This window comes from Rhincodon typus, chromosome 34 (genome assembly GCF_021869965.1).
Source record: "Rhincodon typus isolate 14 chromosome 34, sRhiTyp1.1, whole genome shotgun sequence".
Classification (NCBI taxonomy): Eukaryota; Metazoa; Chordata; class Chondrichthyes; order Orectolobiformes; family Rhincodontidae; genus Rhincodon; species Rhincodon typus.
Window position 1 is genome coordinate 9,594,315 of NC_063365.1, and position 19,907 is coordinate 9,614,221.

At 41.9% G+C, this 19,907-nt stretch overlaps 1 protein-coding gene across 1 annotated transcript in view; it reads left to right on the forward strand.

Moving 5' to 3' along the window:
* wdfy4 (WDFY family member 4) overlaps positions 1–19,907 on the forward strand; it is a 277,315-nt gene that overhangs the window by 98,717 nt on the left and 158,691 nt on the right. Inside the window, exons 33-39 of the mRNA XM_048616184.1 lie at positions 4,825–4,998; positions 9,532–9,708; positions 11,701–11,827; positions 12,241–12,398; positions 16,187–16,425; positions 18,019–18,134; positions 19,143–19,334. Coding sequence (XP_048472141.1) covers positions 4,825–4,998; positions 9,532–9,708; positions 11,701–11,827; positions 12,241–12,398; positions 16,187–16,425; positions 18,019–18,134; positions 19,143–19,334 — 1,183 coding nt within the window. The remainder of the gene's footprint in view (positions 1–4,824; positions 4,999–9,531; positions 9,709–11,700; positions 11,828–12,240; positions 12,399–16,186; positions 16,426–18,018; positions 18,135–19,142; positions 19,335–19,907) is intronic.

Consider the following 19,907-nt stretch of genomic DNA (forward strand, 5'->3'; position numbering starts at 1 on the left):
CCGTACTCTGTGTTTTTAAAAAAAAAAAAGTTGCACCTCTATTCTTTAAATCTTTCTGGTCTCACCTTAAACTTATGCCTTCTAGTTTTGAACTGTCCCACTTTCGGGAAAAGATCTTTGTTATTCACCTTATTTATGTCCCGCATGATTTTAGAAACCTCAATAAGGTTCACCCTGCCCCTTAACCTCCTACGATCCAGTGAAAAAAGTCCCAGCCTATACATAACAAAGCAAAAGGATTTGCCTGTGTGGTGATTCCCAGAAAACTTCAAGTCTTGGGCTTTATGGAATATCTGCAGAAGAATCTCTGGGTGATGTTCAAGTACAATGCAGTGCAATCATTGTGAAGTAATATTTCCTGAAGAAGTCACAAATAGATGGAGTTGAATGTCTGAATGTGTGTAAAAGTTGACATGCTGAAGTTCTGTTCTATTGCCATCCTGTTTGAGTAGCCATCCCTTGTATCTGAACCTGGGCAGGGAGAAAATGGTTGACTTTTCTTTCGCTCAGTTCTGCACACATACACCCTCCAGAGGCAGTTACTTGAAAGCAATAAGAGACAGGAAGCCAGGTGGAATTTTTCCTCCCTGTTCCAAGAATGCTGAGCTTTTTGTGCATCGGTTACTACTGAACATAATTCAGCTAATTCTGTATTAGAAAGGACCCTTCACCAAAACCATTGTACAGCTGACTAGTGAGTTGGGAGTATACTTAACCGTTAAGCTCTCAAGCTGCTTAATATAACCAAGACTGCTGAAAGTTATTTGTGACAAACCAGTTAACTATTTAAAGAATCAGCATGTCAACATTGCTGTTAATTAACAATGCTAAAAAAAAGGTATACCACTTGTTTGAATTATAGTTTGTTCTTTCCTTCCTCAGCTTATGCTTTTCCACACTCTCCATTTGTCAAGTCCTTTCAAATCTGTTTCTAGGAAATTTCATTTTGAATATTGCTGTCTTTTCCCATTGCCTATTTAGGGTACAACATGTTAAAGTGTTTGAGCTAAAATTCTGATGTTTGTAGGCTAAATCTGATGCTATTTTGAACCAATTAGAATGGCCTGATCAAATAAATAAATAATTAGAGTTCACTTCTAGTTTCACTTCTTAGGATGTGAACATTTTTGGGGAAACCAGAAGTGTTTATCGAAATGGCAACTCTTGATGATAATAGTAATGTCTAATTAACAACTCGAACATCTTTGGACAGATGAGAGTTTTACAAATTTGAATTAGTTACTTCGAAGAGATAGCTTTGTGCTTCAAAGACTCCCAGAGTATTTGGTTGTTTTTAATTTTGTTTACTGTAAGTAACTTATCATGTATACAAATGACATTTGATAGTTGGCTACACTGAAGAATCTCTGCAAGATTTGCATAATCAGTAAAACAGTCAGAGAGCCATACAACACGGAAACAGACCCTTCGGTCCAACTCCTCTGTACTGACCAGGTTTTCCAAACTGAACTAGTTCCATTTGCCTGTGCTTGGCCCATATCCCTCTAAGCATTTCTTATTCAAGTACCTGTCTAAATGTTGTAACTGAACCCGCATCTACCACTTCCTCTGGTGAGTAAACTGCTGAATGTACAGAGAACTCAGTGGATCGAAAGGTTAACATTTGTATCTCCTGCAAGAAGGAAGTCATTTCCAGCAACAAAAGGAAATGCAATCCCAGAGGAATTAGTTAAGCAAGATTTTAAAAACCATAATCACGATAAACCTATTTATTTGGCAGATAATGATTGCTTGATTTTCTTACAGGAATGGGAGGTAGGTTAGTCCTTGCTATTGTAGAGTGAAGCAGGTTTTATCCCACAACTGGTTGTGAAGTTCAAAAATCTTCTGTAGACTCTCAAATATTATTTTTACAGAGGGTCATGGAGTTTTTGAAATGTTTAGCTCCATGACAAAGCTGTGCTTCAAATATTTCATAAGGAAATGCTGATTCTGTAAAATATGGTGAGTTACCGCTTGGGGTACAATTATATCGTTCAAAAGACAATTGAAGAAGTACATGAATAAGAAAGGTTTGGGGGGATATGAGCCAGGAGCAGGCGGATGGGACTAGTTTAGTTTGGGAAATCTGATTGGCATGGACTGGTTGGACTGAAGGATCTTTTCTGTGCTGTGTGACTCTATGATCCTATGACTGTTTGGAACATCTGAGAGGAAAATGCATTTCAGGGGGTTTATATAATGTTAAAACTTGATTAGTTCTGAGTAACATTTACAACTGGAGCTTTGTTACTGCAGGAGACATGCATAATGCCATACTTTAACAAATAATAAGGATTAGTGAATCTTGCTGGCATGGTCAGTTGGCAAAGTTTTACAGGGTAGACAAACAGGAAGCTGGAAGAACACAGCAGGCCAGGCAGCATCTGGAGGAAAGGAGCAGTCAATGTTTCGAGTATTACCCTTCTTCAGGACTGGATGTGGGGTTAGGGGGAGCTGCAGATAACGGGTGGGGGGTGCGTGAAGAAGGGGTGGAGGCAGAATGGTTGTGATAGGTGGATACTGGTGGTAGGTACGACCTGGTTGGTCTATGGGAGGGATGAATCTGGTTGGTGGCTGGAAGGGAGGGTCAGAAGGTGGAATGGAAGGGAGGAGGTGGGGCTGGAAGGGGAGCTGGGGGATGGGTGACAAGGTTATTTGAAATTAGAGAAGTCAACGTTAAGTCCTGCAGGCTGTAGGGTGGCCAGGCGGAAGACAACGTGTTGATCCTCAAATTTGCGTTCTGAGTCACTGAGACACTGGAGGAGGCCAAGGATGGATATGTCGGAGGGGGAATGGGACAGTGAGTTGAAATGGGCAGTGACCGAGAGGTTAGGCCATTACGGGCCAGGTGAAGCTCGGCGAAACGGTCAGCTAGTCTCTGTTTGGTCTCACCCACATGGAGAAGACCACGTCGGGAGCACCGGATACAACAGACTAGGTTGGAGGAGATGCAGGTGAAGCTCTGTCTCACTTGGAAGGGCTGTTTAGGGCCCTGGATGGAGGTGAGGGAGGTGATGTGTGGGCAGGTGTTGCATCTTTTACGGTTACAGGGAAAGGTAGTGGGCAGGTTGGAGTGGTTGATGGGCAGTGTGGTGCGAACTAAGGAGTGGTGAAGGGATCTTCCGCCTGGGCACCCTACAGCCCAGAGAACTCAACATTCTGCCTCCACCCCTTCTTCACGCACCCCCCACCCTTTATCTGCAGCTCCCCCTAACCCCACATCCAGTCCTGAAGAAGGGTAATACTCAAAACATTGATTGTTCCTTTCCTCCAGATGCTGCCTGGCCTGTTATGTTCTTCCAGCCTCCTGTTTGTCTAGCTTGGATTCCAACATCTGCAGTTTTTTTGTCTCTAACAAAGATATGCAGGAGCTCCTCTCTCTGCTCAGGTTGTTTGATTTTTTTTTTTTCAGTAGACATGAGAATCACTGGCAACGTTATCACCCATCCCTCAGTGCCCTTGAGGAGATGGTGAGTCACTTCTTAACCTGACAAGGCCATTCAGTTGTATTTATTTCAGAGGGCACTTAATTGTTTGCTACATTGCCCTTGGCCAAGATGATTGATTTTCTTGAAGAAAATCAGTAAACCTGATGGAGTTTTGTGCCAATCTAGTAGTTGCCATAATTGATGCTAGGTTTTCGCTGCAGACTTATTTAATTAACTGAATTTAATTACCCCGTTGCCGTGGTGAGATTTGATCGCATGTCTCTGAATCTTTGGTTCAGGATTTTGGATTACCAGCCCGTAATATAATTTTACATCTTGTATTCCTTGCAAATTACTCAATTTAGCAAGCGCAAAGAATGTTCTCGCAGGCAGCTCTGATGAAGAGTCATCTAGACTCAAAATGTTAACTTGCTGTCTCTTCGCGAATGCTGCCTGATCCACTGTGATCTCCAGTGTTTTTTTGTTTTCAGAATGTTCTTGCAGCTCAGCGTCTAAGTGAAGAAAAGGTGTTCCTCCCATTGAAGCTTGTTGTCCTGTTGAAGTGCGCAAAATTCTTTAAGGGCTGAACAGGGTAGATGCAGGAAGGATGTTTGATTTCCCCTGGCTGGAGTGGCTAAAGCAAGGGGAGCGCAGTCTCCCTATAAGGGGTTGGTCATTTAATACTGGTTTGAGGAGGAATGTCTTCACTCAGAAGGTGAAGAAAATTTGGACTTTTCTAACCATAGTCCAGCGGAAGTTCAGTTATTGAGTGCATTCAAGAAAAAATAGACACATTTCTAGATATTAAAGACACCAAAGGTGCAGGGAAGTGACAAAGAGGTAGATGATCAGCCATGGTGTGTTTTAATGGTGGAGCAGGCTCAAGGGGCTAAATGGCCTATTTCGTTTCCTATTCTTGAATGTTCCCAATATTCAAACAAAAGGTTAACATTTAGATACTACTGATTTTGGTATTCCAAGCATTGGTCACCCATTCTGTAAAGAAGTTGGTTCTAGTTGCTGTTTTAAGTTTACGTTTCACTGATTTGAATCAATGCCGCCTTGTTTTACTTGTCTGAATTAATTATTTGCTTTATTTTGAGCGTTTTTTCTTTGTCTCTGCGCCAGTTAATTTTTTTCTTTGTCCCTCAATAGTTCCTCCCTTTATCTTCTCTCTTGAATGTTGACCTGGGCCATCTCTGAATCGTCCTCACTGTTCTTCCCCTTTGCTTCTCCTTTGTCTATGTTTGCCACAGCTTTAGCTGCTGTTTTGTCTGCAGCATTTCAGAATTACTAAACTGCAATGCTGACCAGCCACAAGATGCTTAAAGCTGATTGTTACGCAAGTTTGAAGTTCAAAATTGGTCAATAATTGGATTGTTGCTGTTCTTAGCCAATCTCTGCAGATACAGATAACTCGTGGGAGGTCACTTATCCTGGCAGTGTGATGCAGTTCTTTTGCCTGGTCTACCACATGATCCCGGATGAGCCTTTGTGGAGGTCACCAGAGTTTCTTCATAGCCTGGCAGCAGTTGGTTTCCCTATGGCTGGATCACTCTGCTACATGGTATGTACTGTCAATGGAGTTTAGCCCCTTTGCTGCAATGAACTTTTGATGAGTTTCCTCACGCTGGTGTGAAAATGTATCAGATTGCAATGTGAAGCACTTAAGTTTCCTGCAGCTGTCTTGTTAGCAAATCACGCAGGGTTTTACTGTAGAGACATGAATGGGCCACACGGTGCTAACCACTGAGCCACTGCTGCCTCAGAGCCCCAGGGACCCCGGGTTCGATTCCACCCTCAGGCGACTGTCTGTGTGGAGTTTGCGCTTTCTCCGGATGCTCCGGTTTCCTCCCACATTCCAAAGATGTGCAGGTTGCGTCGATTGGCCATGCTAAATTGCCCGTAGGAATGTGTAGGTTAGGTGGATTAGCCGTGGGAAGTGCAGGATTACAAGGATAGGCTAAGGGGGTGGGTCTGAGTGGGATGCTCTTTGGATGGTCAATGTGGACTTGATGGGCCAAATGGCCTGCTTCCACACTGTAGGGATTCTATGATTCCACATTTCTACGATTGTATACAAGGCCCCCCCACCCCGGAGCAGTGGTAGTGTCCCGATCTCTCGGCTAAAAGGTCCACATTCAAGCCCCACTTCCCATGGAGATGTGATATAACAACTCTGAACAGGTTGATTTTTTAAAAAAAAACCCTGATGGTGAATATTGGAAATATCATCCATTTTTCAAAATGTATCAGCTTCTGAAAGAGACAAAACAAACTGGCATTTTGGGCAGGATTTAATGCCCCTCCAGCCCACCCAGGGGGATGGGAGAGGTTGGGCTCCTTGTTCAAATGTAGTCTGTGTCTGATCCAGGGTCTCGGTGGGAAATGTGGGGAGGGGAACCCAACAGAAGCCAAAACCTTATGCCCTTGGCCGTTCACTGTCCCCATCCTGTGGTTGGCACCCATCTCCCTGGGATCCCTATCTTGACCCACTTCCATGTCTTTGGAGCATTTGTTGCTGATCCCCTGCGTAGGTTCCGGTGCAGTGCTGAGAGTGATCTCATGGCCCTGCTGTCGCTGCAGAGTCTTAGCCAACATCCAATCCAGACTAATAGGTTCTCTGACCCATTATACCGTGGTTTGCACAGAACCCTGATGATCACATACTCCCTGCTGATTAGAAACTTTAGATAACAAGGTGTAGAGCTGGATGAACACAGCAGGCCAAGCAGCATCAGAGGAGCAGGAAAGCTGATGTTTCGGGCCTAGACCCTTCTTCAGAAATGGGGGAGGGGAAGGGGATTCTGAAATAAACAGGGAGAGAGCGGGAGGCGGAGAGATCCACTGAGGTCTTTCCAGAGGGAGGAGGGTAACTTCTTCAAGGTAGGCATCCTTAGAAGAGGCTTTGCAGTGGGGTTAAAATTGTTTCAGAGATAGTAGGAACTGCCAATGCTGGAGAATCTGAGATAACAAGGTGTAGAGCTGGATGAACACAGCAGGCCAAGCAGCATCAGAGGAGCAGGAAAGCTGACGTTTTGGGCCGAGACCCTTCTTCCTTTCTGTTTGTTTACTGCATGGGGAATGGGCACCAGATTTGTCTACAAGATAACAGGTTTCCTGACACACACTTTAAAATTGTGCCTTTGACTGTAAGCCCAACCCTATTGAAGGCTCATATCTGAAATGTTAACATATTCTTATCCTTTCCAACGGATTTTGCTGCTGTTTCAATGTAACATATTAAACTCCTGTAGTTCTCACTCTTCATATATCTTGGCACCTTCTGAATTTATGGAAATTGGAATGTGCCTTCGTACTCCAGAGGTTAACTTACACCAGGTTACCTGCACTGCAGCTGTCGGCTAAACAGGTGTCAGACCACACCTTTGTACAGGTGTAACATGAGATTCATGAAGTTAATGAAACCAGGATCTTTTAAAGATTTGAGGCCAGTGGAATAAAGATGGTTGGGAAAGCCTAGTTTAAGGTACAGACTATTCCTAATGGCCATCATCTGTGAACACTCCTGATCCATCAAGCGACCATGGAGAGAGAACTCCTGGTCTTTAATCAGCTGAGTTCAGTTGGTGGAACTCCTATTGCTAGCTTTGTGTGACCACAGGAACAAGATTAGTCCTGAGTGTGACTGACAGTTCAGTGGCTCAGTGGTTAACACTGCTGCCTCACAGCGCCAAAGACTCACATTCGATTTTAGTCGTTGGTAACTGTCTGTGTGGAGTTTGCATGTTCTCCCCATGTCTGCTTGGGTTTCCACTGGGTGCTGAGGTTTCCTCCCACTTTCCAAAGATGTGTGAGTTAGGTGGGGCAGCTGTGCTAAATTGCACGTAATGTCCATGGATGTTCTGACTAGGTGGATTAGCTATGGTGAAAACCTCATGTGGGGTTAAGGGAATAGAGTAGTGCACTGGGTCTGGATGGTATGCTGTTTGGAGGGTTGGTGCAGACTTGATGGGCCAAATGGCCTCTTTCCTCACTACAGGGGATTCTGTGGTTCAGTGACAATTACCTGGTCTCCTTGACACAAAAGGAATTTTCCTCTCCTCGTAGCCTCTTGAACTGCTTTCCTGATGGTTCAACTTGGTCTCTAACAGCTGTTTGTTTGGTCCTTACCCCTCACAGCAATTTGGTTTCTGTCTACAGTGAGCCCTTGGCCTTCGGTATTTATCAACAACTCTTAAATGCACCATACTCCAGGCTCTGTCCCCATCCGTTGAGTCTCAGTTTTGTTTAGTCTATAATGATGTAATGCAGTATCAAATGATACCACTCAATTGTTATCACTGGGCAGGCCCTGGTCTTTGTAGCCCAATAGATGATTCCTGTAGTGACTTTAGTGCTACGGATTAAAGTATCAAAGCAGTTTGCTATAAGCAGGTATGAAGATTATTTCTTGTTACATTTTAATAAAAATTAGATTAATAACCAGCTTCAAAATAGACAGCCCGGGTGTGTTCTCTAAACAGTTGCTCTGAACCAATCAATGAAGGGAACTTTATAAACCAAATTTTAAATGAAGACGTCTGCATCCTTTTAAAACTTTTAAAGATTCTGACCGTCATCCTTATCTTTGCATCTCATAATTTTATAGACTTCTATGAAGTCTCCCTTCAGTCTCTGCCGCTCCAGAGAAAACAACCCGAGGTTTTCTAGCCTCTCCTTATAACTCATACCCTCTAATCCGGGCATCATCCTGGTAAATCTCCTCTGTGCCCTCTCCAAAACATCCACATCCTTCCTGTAATGTGATCACCAGAATTGAACGCAATATTCTTAAGTGTTGCCTAACCAAAGTCTTATAAATCTGCGATGTGACATCCTGACTCTTGTACTCAATTTCCCAACCAATAAAAGCAAGCATATCATACTCCTTCTTTACCACCCTATCTACTTGTAATTATTTTTTACAAAGATGTAAGAAGTGTTTTTTGCTCATTCCAATCATTTCATTGATCAGTGATTGTGAGTACGGTGAATCATCATGGATCGTGTGATTATGAGTATGGTGAATCATCATGGATCATGTGCTGTCAATGATTAGTGACTACATTCTCTTTTAGACCCTTGGACTTTAGGGTTGCCTTATGAGTCACAATAGCACCAATTGACAGATGGATTCCCAGAGCATATTTGAGCCCTTGGCTTAAAAACAGCTTTCAGAAAGAACAACATCCCTTATCTTCAATGAATAGGGTGACCCATGTCACATAGTGAGGCTAATTTTACATTTAGCTGATGAGGTGAGATAGAATGTATTGATTTGCCTGTCAGTAAAGTACCTGTCTGATTCCTTAATTTCATTGATTTTCAGTGGAAAGTAAATTGATTCTACTGTCTCGTGGGCAGCAATCTCTCTCACCCATGTTCTATTACTCTCAAAGATTTAGTTACTCCTTGTTCTCACTTATATTTTTGGACTTGCTGTGGTTTTCCATTAAGCCTAAAGTTGGCTGGTTTTAAACATGTCCTTTTGATTTTGACCCAGAGAGCACAGATTTTGTTCTGCTCTTAACAGCAATTTCAGAAAGGACAAATTCAAACTTTCACTGCATCATCTTATTTCAAAGTGAGCCTGTGATCAGTTGTTATAGTATCAGCTTAGGTACATCCAGTTTTATGTAGGATTTAAAATGTCGCTAAATGTTGTTGAGGACTGGGCTTTGTTCTAAAGAATTCCCCTTTTGCTGTCTCTGTCTTACACCTGTGTATCCATCATACCGGCACTCTCGTCTCTGAGTTGCAAGGTTCTCAGTTCAAGTCCCACTCCAGAAGTTGAACATACAATTTGACGTCAACTCTCCCATGCTGTACTGAAGAGGTCAAGAATGCCATTCTTCAGATGCAAGCTTCCCGCTAACCTTTCCCTGCCCCCCACAATCCCCCAACTATCCTTTTCAAGTGGATGTAAAAGAACTCCTGGCAGGGTTTCAAAGAGGCTCAGGAATTATTGTCTGTATTATGACAGGAACTACCCTTCAAGAATACTTCATTGGCTGTGAAGCACTCTGAGATATCTGGTGGTTGTGAAAAGCAATGTTTCAATTGAATTCTTTGTTCCCTTTCTTTCCATGTTCTTTAGGCTGATGCTGGAGCCTTACCGCAAGAAAGTCTGACTTCTACAGCTGGTGCCCAGCCTCACTTGTCAATACACCCTGCAAGGAAGCAAGTTTCAGATTTTATACACATCCTCCTTTTGTACAGCTTTCTGAACATTCCCGCCAACAAGCAGTTGCATCCTATTGAGATTCTGTTCGAGGTCAGTTTCATTTAAGTGTTGTGTAGGAAAGATAACTCTAGATGTTACACTGTCATTTCACAGTGTTGCTGTATTTCACTTTGAACCTCATGTCACTGGCAAGAAATGATTTGCTCAGTGCATTGCTTCAACATGTTCAACATAGTCTGATGATCTCCATTTACATTTCTCCTAAAGTTTTATTTCAAAAAAACCAAAAGATGAAAAAACAATTATAACTTGAAACAAGAGTCATTATAAGCATCAATGACCTGCATAGAAATGCCATTGTGCTAGGAGTATATTTAGTTCAATATCAGAAACAAGTAAGCCAGGTTTCTTTTAGTTAACAAATTAAAACGAATTTATTACAATCAAAATTTATTCAAGTAAGAATGCAAAGGTTATTAACAAAAGGTTTGGACTGTGCAAATATATGTATAAGTATCCTTCTTGAAAATATATGTATAAATATCCTTCTTGAAAACTAACACAAACCCAGAGTCTGGGGAAATGTAAAACTCTGCAGAGTGATGTCTTAAAATTTTGGCCAAGTAATAGTCAAGCTCAGAAGTAAAAGGATTATTGATGCTTTGACATTGTGTTGATCTGTTGTGGCCTAAGTTGTTTTGTACATGCAAGCTATTGGAACTGGAGTATTTTTCCTGGATCAGTTGTGGCTGACTGAAGTCTCATTTCTGGAGACAGAGAGAGAGAGATTTAAGGTAACACCATGTGGAGCTGGAGGAACACAGCAGGCCAGGCAGCATTAGAGGAGCAGGAAAGTTGACATTTCAAATTGGGACCCTTCTTTAGAAAGCTTCTCCTTCTGAAGCAGGGTCCTGACCTGAAACGTCGACTTTCCTGCTCCTCTGATGCTGCCTGGCTGTGTTCCTCCACCTCCACACTGTGTTATCCCTGACTCCAGCATCAGCAGTTCTTTCAAATCTCTCTCTGAGATAGTGTTCTTCATCACCACGAGTGACAAAGAGGCATTCCAGTGGGCTTTCAACTCTCTCATTTTGAGAGGAGTTTCAGAGAAAGAGAGAGAGTTGTGGGGGGCAAAGAGCTGTTACTCATCGTGCAAGTTGCTGATTGTCTTTTTCAATATTCAAAGTATTTCCACCCACAAACTGGGTCATGTGACCTCTATTTGGAAGTATTACAGACTGGATGGCTCCAACCAGAAGCCTGTTCCTTGCAAATGCAACATTGGCCCAGTTGTGTCAGTGTCCTTTTATTCCCCACAGTGTCCTTTTTCAGAAGTTCAAAATGTGGATGAGTCTAGCCAATGTTATTATAAATGTGAATTTGCATCTCATGTCTTTGTAACACAGTCAGATTGTGAAGTGTCATTAGTTGAGGGCCAAGGCAAGAGAGGGATTTGGAAATGATGAATTGCTCAGGTTAGGCACCAGTGTCATTAAGGACCCACTACTCTTGGTCTGGAAAATTCCCTGCAAGAGTAGCACATATGTATCTTGAGCTTCAATAAATTGTTTCTCTTTTGCATTCAATGACCGTTTGTGCCCTATTTCCATACCCATTGATTGCTTTAGTGACAACTGTTTTAAGAATATTCCCTCAGACGCATGACCGGTTCATACCCACTTTGATTTGGTGCTGGTAAGCAGCCTCTTCTATACAGTGTCCAGGAGGAGCGCCCAAATTTCCCCCACATCTCCCAAGGTGCTACCTGTAGCAGACTGGGAACAACATAAATCTTTCTATTCATAAAAATATGCCAAACTGAATGCTGCACTGAAAAGATCACAGCTTGTTGAGTTTACAAGAGTCTGGAAATACCAGAGTAAATACTTCAAAGTTAGTTAATGAATCCATTTAAAGTAATAAAAGGACGTGGTAAGGGAATGTTAAACTGTTGCCTGTAATTAGTGCTAACAGTGCATTTCAGTAGCATTGTGGAAAAACAATTCATAAACTTGTATTTTGGGTAATTATTTGTTGGATATAATTTCTATTTTTACAAGTGTGCATTTTCTTTACCTGTAGGTGTCACCAGAGAGAGCTACTGGCAACCAGAAGCAGAGTTTTCAAACTGAGATCCTACTGTTTGTCATGGACATATTTCACGTCATCAGTGAGGAACAAACTGTAGTGAAGGACTTGGTTGGAAATGGTCAGTCATGCATCAGAACCTTGATATTCATTCTCATGAACTTGAGCCTGGAACAAATTGCCTAACGAAAGATATCTAGCAAACGTTTGGTATCCAAAATTCTTGCTGCCCATATCCTACTTTGCACCAAGTTGTATTTACTGGTCACCTCAGTGCTCACTGGACAACATTGTTTCCTGGTCTGAGCAATTCCTCATCTCATCATTGTTTCCCAAAGCCTCATCCCTCCCTGTGGCTGCGATATTCTTTCTCTGATCCAGCCCTCACATGCAGCAGCAACTTGTAATATTCCTCTGTTCATGCCGGTGCCCCCAACGGTCCAGATTGTAAGCTTTGAAGTTCTGTAAAAACCTTTTCCTCTCTGAATACTACATCATAATACTTTTTTTTTGTTTCCCTCTCTTGTTAAATAGGCCAGAGATCTACACGCAAGGCCACTGAGGGGAACTCAGCTACAATGTTTGAAAATATCACCTATTTCAGCCAAAAATTTGTTGACAAGCTGTATGCTAGAATGTTTGATGTGAACCCTGAAAAAATTCTCCGTTTCTTAACGGAACAGATTTGTATGGTAAGTAACTTTGTTCCGGTCTACCAATGAAGAAGCTTTGTCTTTGCAGAGTGAATTGCATGATTTAAATCAATAGCTATCCAGAATGGGAAGTAAATAGTGTTAACAAGAAGTGAAAGAAATATTTTTAATAACCACCGTTCCATATTGAACAAATATACCTGCACTGAAATAAGACTTTCCCCCAAATTAAAATGACTTACCTCAATTTGTGTCAGGTTAATTCAGAAAAGAAAAACAATGAAACAGAATAGACTGTCTTATTCTGTACAGTTTTACTTCAGTCTATCATTTTGATGAAAATGAAACAGGTAGCACTGGTAAACTCAAAAATAATGAAACCAAACAAGCAGAGGAAATAGCACTGAAAATTCTAGAAAAGTATTCACCAGAAACTCTCTTTATGCCCCGTAACTGCAAAATTTTCAGATTTTATTTTCTCTGTGTAGTTTAGGTATGAAATATGCAGATCAGTACAGCAGGGAGAAAAGACAGTCAGAAGTCACATGACACCAGGTTATAGTCCAACAGGTTTATCTGAAATCGCAAGCTTTCGTAGCACTGCTCCTTCGTCAGGTGAAGTGATTTCTGACTTTGTTCACCCTCGTCAAACACTGGCACTTCCACATCATGGAGCAAAACACAGTAGTATCTAATTTTACAACTCTGATTTGAACATTTCTGTGGAAACTCCTAAGCACTTTAAGAGGATGAAGATCCTATTTCCCTTCTGAAACACAGACTTATACCCATTTGGCATGAATTTCTACTTGATTCAGCATGACAGAATGATTTGCTTGCCTGCAGTTAAAGGTTCTATATAAATGCGTGATGTCGTTGCAGTTTTTTTAAACCTACCACCTCAGTTTCCCTCCCAACTTCCATTTATAAAAAAAAACATTAAACAGTCATGAATCAGGTCACTTACCAAAACTTTCCCTCTGGTTTTAGCAGCTTAACTTCCCAGTAATTCAGTCAGTGCCTTATTACTGCTAATTGCTATAGCTTTGAAAGGGAGTCCATGTTTTAAGGACAAATAATTTGTGTTTATATGGAACCCTAATGAATCCACAGAACATCACAGTCAGTTGCTTTTATGTCGACAAATGCACCACTGTACAAGAAACAGAAAATATATAATTGATCACTTTTGTGCTGGTGATAATTGAAGAAAGAACATTGAACAAGACAATAGGGGCAACTCTTCTGCCTTTGGGCTTTTTTTATATATCTAGCTAAACAGGCGGGTTAGCATTCAGCTTACTGTTTCATCAAGACAGTGAGAACCCCAATGATATAGCAGTCCATCGCAATGAGCTGTGATTAATTTCAAAAATCCTCTGACCCAGAGTGCAATCAACTGAGCCGAGCTAACGTGTTTTTTCACTTTAGCTCTCAACTTGCTTTACAGTTTTCTGATTGAAAGAACTTCTTTGGGTCTGGTTTGCATTTCACAAGCAGATTCAATGATAATAACTCACAAGTGGTCAACATATGAATGAGTCTTTGGAACACCAAAAATGGGGGAAACCAGAGACCAGTGTCCAATCCACTTCAAATTGTTCAGGAAATCCCCAACCGGTTTCCCTTTTAAATATCCACCCAGTTCCTCTTTGAATTTACTGTCTCCCTTCACTTCCACTGTAACAGTCTTTCCTGTAGAATCATGACTCTGAACATAGAATTCCTACAGTGTGAAGCAGACCATTTGTACCATCAGGTCCACATCAACCCTCTGAAGAACATCCCACCCAGAACCCCAAATCTATCCCTGGCCAATCCTCTTATCTCACATGTCCCTGGACACTTTGAGGAATTTAACATGGCCAATCTACCTAACACCTCTTCAGACTGTGAGAGGAAACCAGAGCGCAGACAGGGAGAATGTGCAAACTCCACAGTCATCCTAGAGTGGAATCAAACCCAGGTCCCTGGCGCTGTGAGGCAGCAGTGCTAACTACTGAACAACTGTGTCGTCCTGACATGTTATAGTTAACTTGGAAGTGTTTGCTTCAGTTCTTCTCGTTGAGTACAAGTCTCTATAATTTACAATTTTTTTGCACTAATTATAAGGGTTCCATTTACTCTCATCCTGTTATAATTGACAACATCGCAGTGAAATTTTCTTTAAAGCTTTCTTTTTCAAGCTTAAGTATTTCCAATTTCCAAAGACCTCCTTAAGCACCATTCCTCTGGGTTGAACCCTCCCCAGGATTAAAAACAGGGATGATTCCAATGATGTTTTCCCAATTGTTGAAAAGCCTGCATTTTCTCATGACAATGTCCTCAACGCAGTGTAAATCAGATCATTGTTTGTAATGTGTGCTTATACTGTATTATAAGAGATAGTGAGGTTAACAAGGTGAATTAGTTTAAAAAACTCAGAGCTTTGCTGTGTATTTGTCCTTGATGGTTTGATCAAGGGTAATTAATCCATATTTACAATATCTGTACATTAAGAATTCCAATCAAATGGACTTTCTAAAGGAAAACTGCTCTGGTGACTAGATGATGTAACGTATGATTTTTGTGACACATATATTTGGATCGAGTTCTATATGAGAGGTTAGTGTGCAATATTAAAGCGTTGGTGTGGTGGTAATTTATTGATATGGATTGAGAATTGATTAGCAGACAGGAAACAAAAAGTAGAATAAATGGGATTTTTTTCAGCGTGGGAACTGATAACTAGTCAAATACCTCAGAGATCAGTGCTTGGTCCCAGCTATTCACAAAACAGATCAATGATTTGGATGAGGGAATTAAATATAATATATCTAAGTTTGCTGGCAACTCTAAATCAGCAGGAATTATCAGTGGTGAGGAGGCAGTAGTCAGGGGCTTCAGTGTGATTTAAACAAGTTGTATGTGTGGATCTGCATGGGTCAGTATAATGTGATAAGGATGACCTTATCCACTTTGGTAGGAAGAGCAGATTGGCAGGGTATTATTTAAACGGTGATTGATTGAGAAATGTTACGTCCAAATGGATCTGGGTATCCTTGCACACCATTCATTGAAAGGAAGCAGTTGGGAAGTTTTGTTGGCGAGGGAGCTTGAGTGCAGGAGCAGGGCTATCTCACTGCAGTTGTACAGAGCCTTGGTGAGATTGCACCTGGAGCATTGCGGGCAGGTTTGTTTTCCTTCCTTAGAAAACATGTCGTTGCCTTAGAAGGAGTTCAGCAAAAGTTGACCAGGTGAATTCCTGCGAAGGCAGATTAGCCCTATGGAGAGAGATTGGGTAAACTGGGCTTATATTCTCTGAGGTTTAGAAAACTGAGCGGTCGGGTTGGGGGTGGATGCTCTCATTGAAACATATAAAATTCTCTTGGGCTGGGTGGACTAAAAGGAGGGCTGTGTGTTCTAGAACAAACGGTCAGGGTGTCTGGATATAGGGCAGATCATTCTGGACTGAGATGAGAAGAAATTTCTCCACTCAAAAGGTGCTTATCATGTGGCATACTTTACTATATAAGGTGATGGTGGCCAAGTTACTGAATATACTGAAGAAAGAAATAGATTTTTGGACACGAAAGGCACCAAGGCACATTGGGAAGAATGGAGGAGGAGGTGTACGGTGTGAGACGAGGATTGGTCATGATCATGTTGAATGGCAGAGTAGCCTCAATGGATAGAAAGCTCCCTTTCTTTTATGTTTCAATTAGCATCACTGCATGCTGTTCATTACAGGGAGCTGTAATATACGCTAACGCGTTTGTTATTCTCCTCATAACCTACTGTTGGTCCTCAATCTGATTACTCTCCTGAATTTCCCTTCTTTCCCACAGGTAATGCAGCAAGCCTATTCCCAGAAGGATCAAATAATAAGCAGCCTTTACACCAGTTTGAACAGAGCCATTCTATATTGTCTGTCAAGGCCAAGGATGTTACCTTCTGACCTACTGATCTTGCTGAACACTCTTAAGTTCCTACAAGAACAATGGGACATCATTTTTGCAACGTATAACTCCAGCTTACCTTTCACCATTTGTCTCATTCACTGCCTTTGTCAAATAAAAGCTGGAAGGTACAATATCAATCAAATATCTCCACCATTATAAATAAGCCCTCTAAGGGAAAGACTCTACTTGATTTAAGTTCAACTTGTAACTTTCATTTTGAGATGAACAAGAAGTTGTGTTTATAATTGCTTTATTGTTGATGTACCAAAGCCCTTGTTCTTAATAGGTTACTTGGAAGTGTAGTGACCTTTGAATTTTATTTGGTAAATTCAACAATAATTAGCACATGGAAGATGAATGGCAAGTTGTTCTGTTCATGGCAGTCTTGGTTAACTGTGAAATTTTGTCCAGAATGACATTTTACTCTTCTTCATGGAATTGTCTCATTGAACTGGATTTTTCCCAGTTAGGTTGTGATTCCAAAGTTGGCCTCATTTCTGGGTTGGGGACTAGGTGGTGGTGTGGTGGGGTGTTGAATGTGATCTTCCAGGGGACAGCCCGTTAATGATGACAGGAGGACTGGGAAAAAGCAACAGGTGTAACTGCGGGGAGGGGGGAATCCTGCCAGTGACATGCAATTGGTCATCCCTTTGGGAACAATGGGCTTGATCAGCTGATGAGAGGACTGGAAGGTGGAGGCAATCTCTATAGAATTGTAAAAGACCATCTGTGGCAATCACTGTGAGGCCGTCACTGTAGGGGGTCTCCTGCCTGACCTGATAGTTCGTGACCCAGTTACTCCCTGCCTCTAGGAGAGAAGGGAGTTATAGAAGGGAACCCATAATGTGTTAAATGCGTTGCTATAGTGGAGACGCACAGCATACTTACAAAGTTTTGGGGTCGCTTAACTCATTTGGCTGATTCGCAGTGCAAAGTGATGCCAACAACGTGGGTTTAATTCCTGCACTGGCTGAGGTTATTATGAAGGTTCTGCCTCCTCAACTTCATCTCTTGTCTGAGGCGCGGTGACCCCCAGGTTAAACCACCGGCCGTCTTGCGGTCTCTCTAATGAGAGAGCAGCCTATGATACAGTGGGACTATGGTGATTTTGCAAGGTTTTACCGATCGGCACATCTTCTGCTCGTGGTTGTAATCACCATCTCCCATCCTGCCTCTGTTAAAAGCAGAGGTGACCGAGTTTGAGGTGTTTTCGGTTCCTGTTTCAGATTTTTAACATTTCAACTTCATATCTGATTCAAATCTACCAGGTTGCTTTTTAAGGATGGTACTGTGGTTAAAATTATCCCCAGAATGTTAAAATCTGGTCCAATATTTTAAATACCTGGAGAAGAAGAATGTGCAGGGCTATGGGAAGAGAGGGAGGGAAGGGCAGGGCATGTATTGCTCCATAGGAGGGCTAGCATAGAGGTTGAGTGGCCTTTTCTTCTATAATGATTCCATTATTCTATAAAACTAGTTCTTGGGGACAGACAGACAAACATTAGACTTTGGTAATGGAGCATTTTTGTCTTTGACTATGCACATAATATTGTTCGGATGATCTGCAAATGTCCAACATGCAACTTGAACAGAATGGATGACACTTGTGCAGCATACTAGGATGAATATGACCCCGATTACCTAATTCAAATCTATTGTGCCTATGTGCTATAGGCTCTGGTATACTTTCAACATGTTGCAACTGTGCCATTTCACAGCTATCCTGATGGATTTGGCGTGGGGACAAGCACCAGAAGAGCCCCTTGGATTTTGCAGTCAACATTCCACAGTGAAGATTATGATGGATCCTTTGAAGCAATGCACACTGAAGAAGGTAATAACAATCTGTTCCAGGGCTCGATGGGGAAACAAGTTTAATTAATAATAACATTAGTTAGAATCATAGAATCCCTACGATGTGGGAGCAGGCTGTTCAGCCCATCGAGTCCACACTGACCCTCCGAAGAGCATCCACCCAGACCAACTCCCCTCCCCCTGTATTTCTGATTCCTAATCCACGTAACCTACACATCCCTGGACACTACGGGCAATTTAGCATGGCCAATCCAAATAACCTGCACATCTTTGGACTGAGGGAGGAAACCAGAGCACCCAGAGGAAACCCATGCAGACATGGGGAGAATGTGCAAACTCCACACAGATAGTTGCCTGCGGGTGGAATCAAACCTGGGTCCCTGCTGCTGTGAGGCAGCAGTGCTAACCACTGAGCGACACTGCCGCCCCCAAGAAACTGGAGCAAATCATCTTGATTCACCCTAATGTAGTTTCCATTGATGTTTGGGATGAATGTGACACTAGTAAGGCAGAATTTAGCAGCACTTATCCCAACCGACCCTTTGAGCATCAAAACTCAACCGCAGAGTGTGCAATTGGAATCCTTTGTAGGCCAGACCAAGTCAAAGTGACAAGTTCCTTTTCCTGAAGGATATTAACGAATCTGTTGAGTTTTTCAACAACATGGTGGAATTCAGCTTACCCTTACTGGAATCTGAACTCGTACTACCTGCATTGCTTGCACAGTTCTATAACCATTGATTCATATTTCTGACCCTGTTGTTACCCTGGGGGCTAGTATATAAACTGGACAAAATGAGTTTGGCCTGGGTACAAGAAGAGTGTTATTTTAGGAATTCATATCTAGGGGATCAATGTATCTTGTGTTCCATGCTTCACAGATTTTCACACTTAATTTTCAATGCCCGAGTCATTTAGATAGTTTTGCTTTTAGTTGGCTTTGCAATGGGAAATAAAGTATGTTTGTTACAATGAGTAATACATGAAGGTTTTGGGATTGAAATTTCTGTGATTTTGTGTTTGGAAGCTCAAAAGGAACTTATGGATTTGGTTGACTGGGTGTGGAATCAGCTTATGTCACAGAGAAGACAGTTCCTGGAGGATGTCTACAAGATCGATCTCTCGGTGAAACAGAAATCAAGTGAGACTGCCATGGACTTTTCTGAGGTCTCACCATTGTGGGAAGAGTCTGCAACCAAGGCCTGGCATCAATATATAGGTTTGTATCCTGAAAAATTCAGAAATACTGTCTTAAATTGGAAATAATTTTTAGGTTTATTCCAAATCCTATTGATCAATACTTGTGTAACCAGATTATCATACACACTTTACTTTCCTGTGGCTGACCAGGGAAGTTCATTATGTGTATATAACATAAGCCATCTGTTAATGTGCTCAAAAGCGGAGTCAGATAATCTTACCAGTTTTTAACTTACTTTAATTGACGTGAGGAACATTGGGTTGTGTTGGATGGTGCGTCTTTCATTTTTGAACATTCATTGCCAAGCATTCACAGGTTTTTGAGTAGATTTGTAGCTCGGCTTGTGGATGTTGTGGCTGGTTGGCTCGCCGAGCTGGTTCATTGTTTCGCAGACATTTCATTACCCTGCTGGGTAACATCATCAGTGCAGCCTCCGATGAAGCACTGTTATGTTTTCCTGCCTGGTATTTAAACTCTGGGGTCTGTTGGATTTCATTACCTCATTTCCGGTTTTCCTTCGCAGCGGTGTGTATATATAGGGCCTGGTTCTATGTGTTTGTTGATGGCCTTCTTGGTGGAGAACCAGGCCTC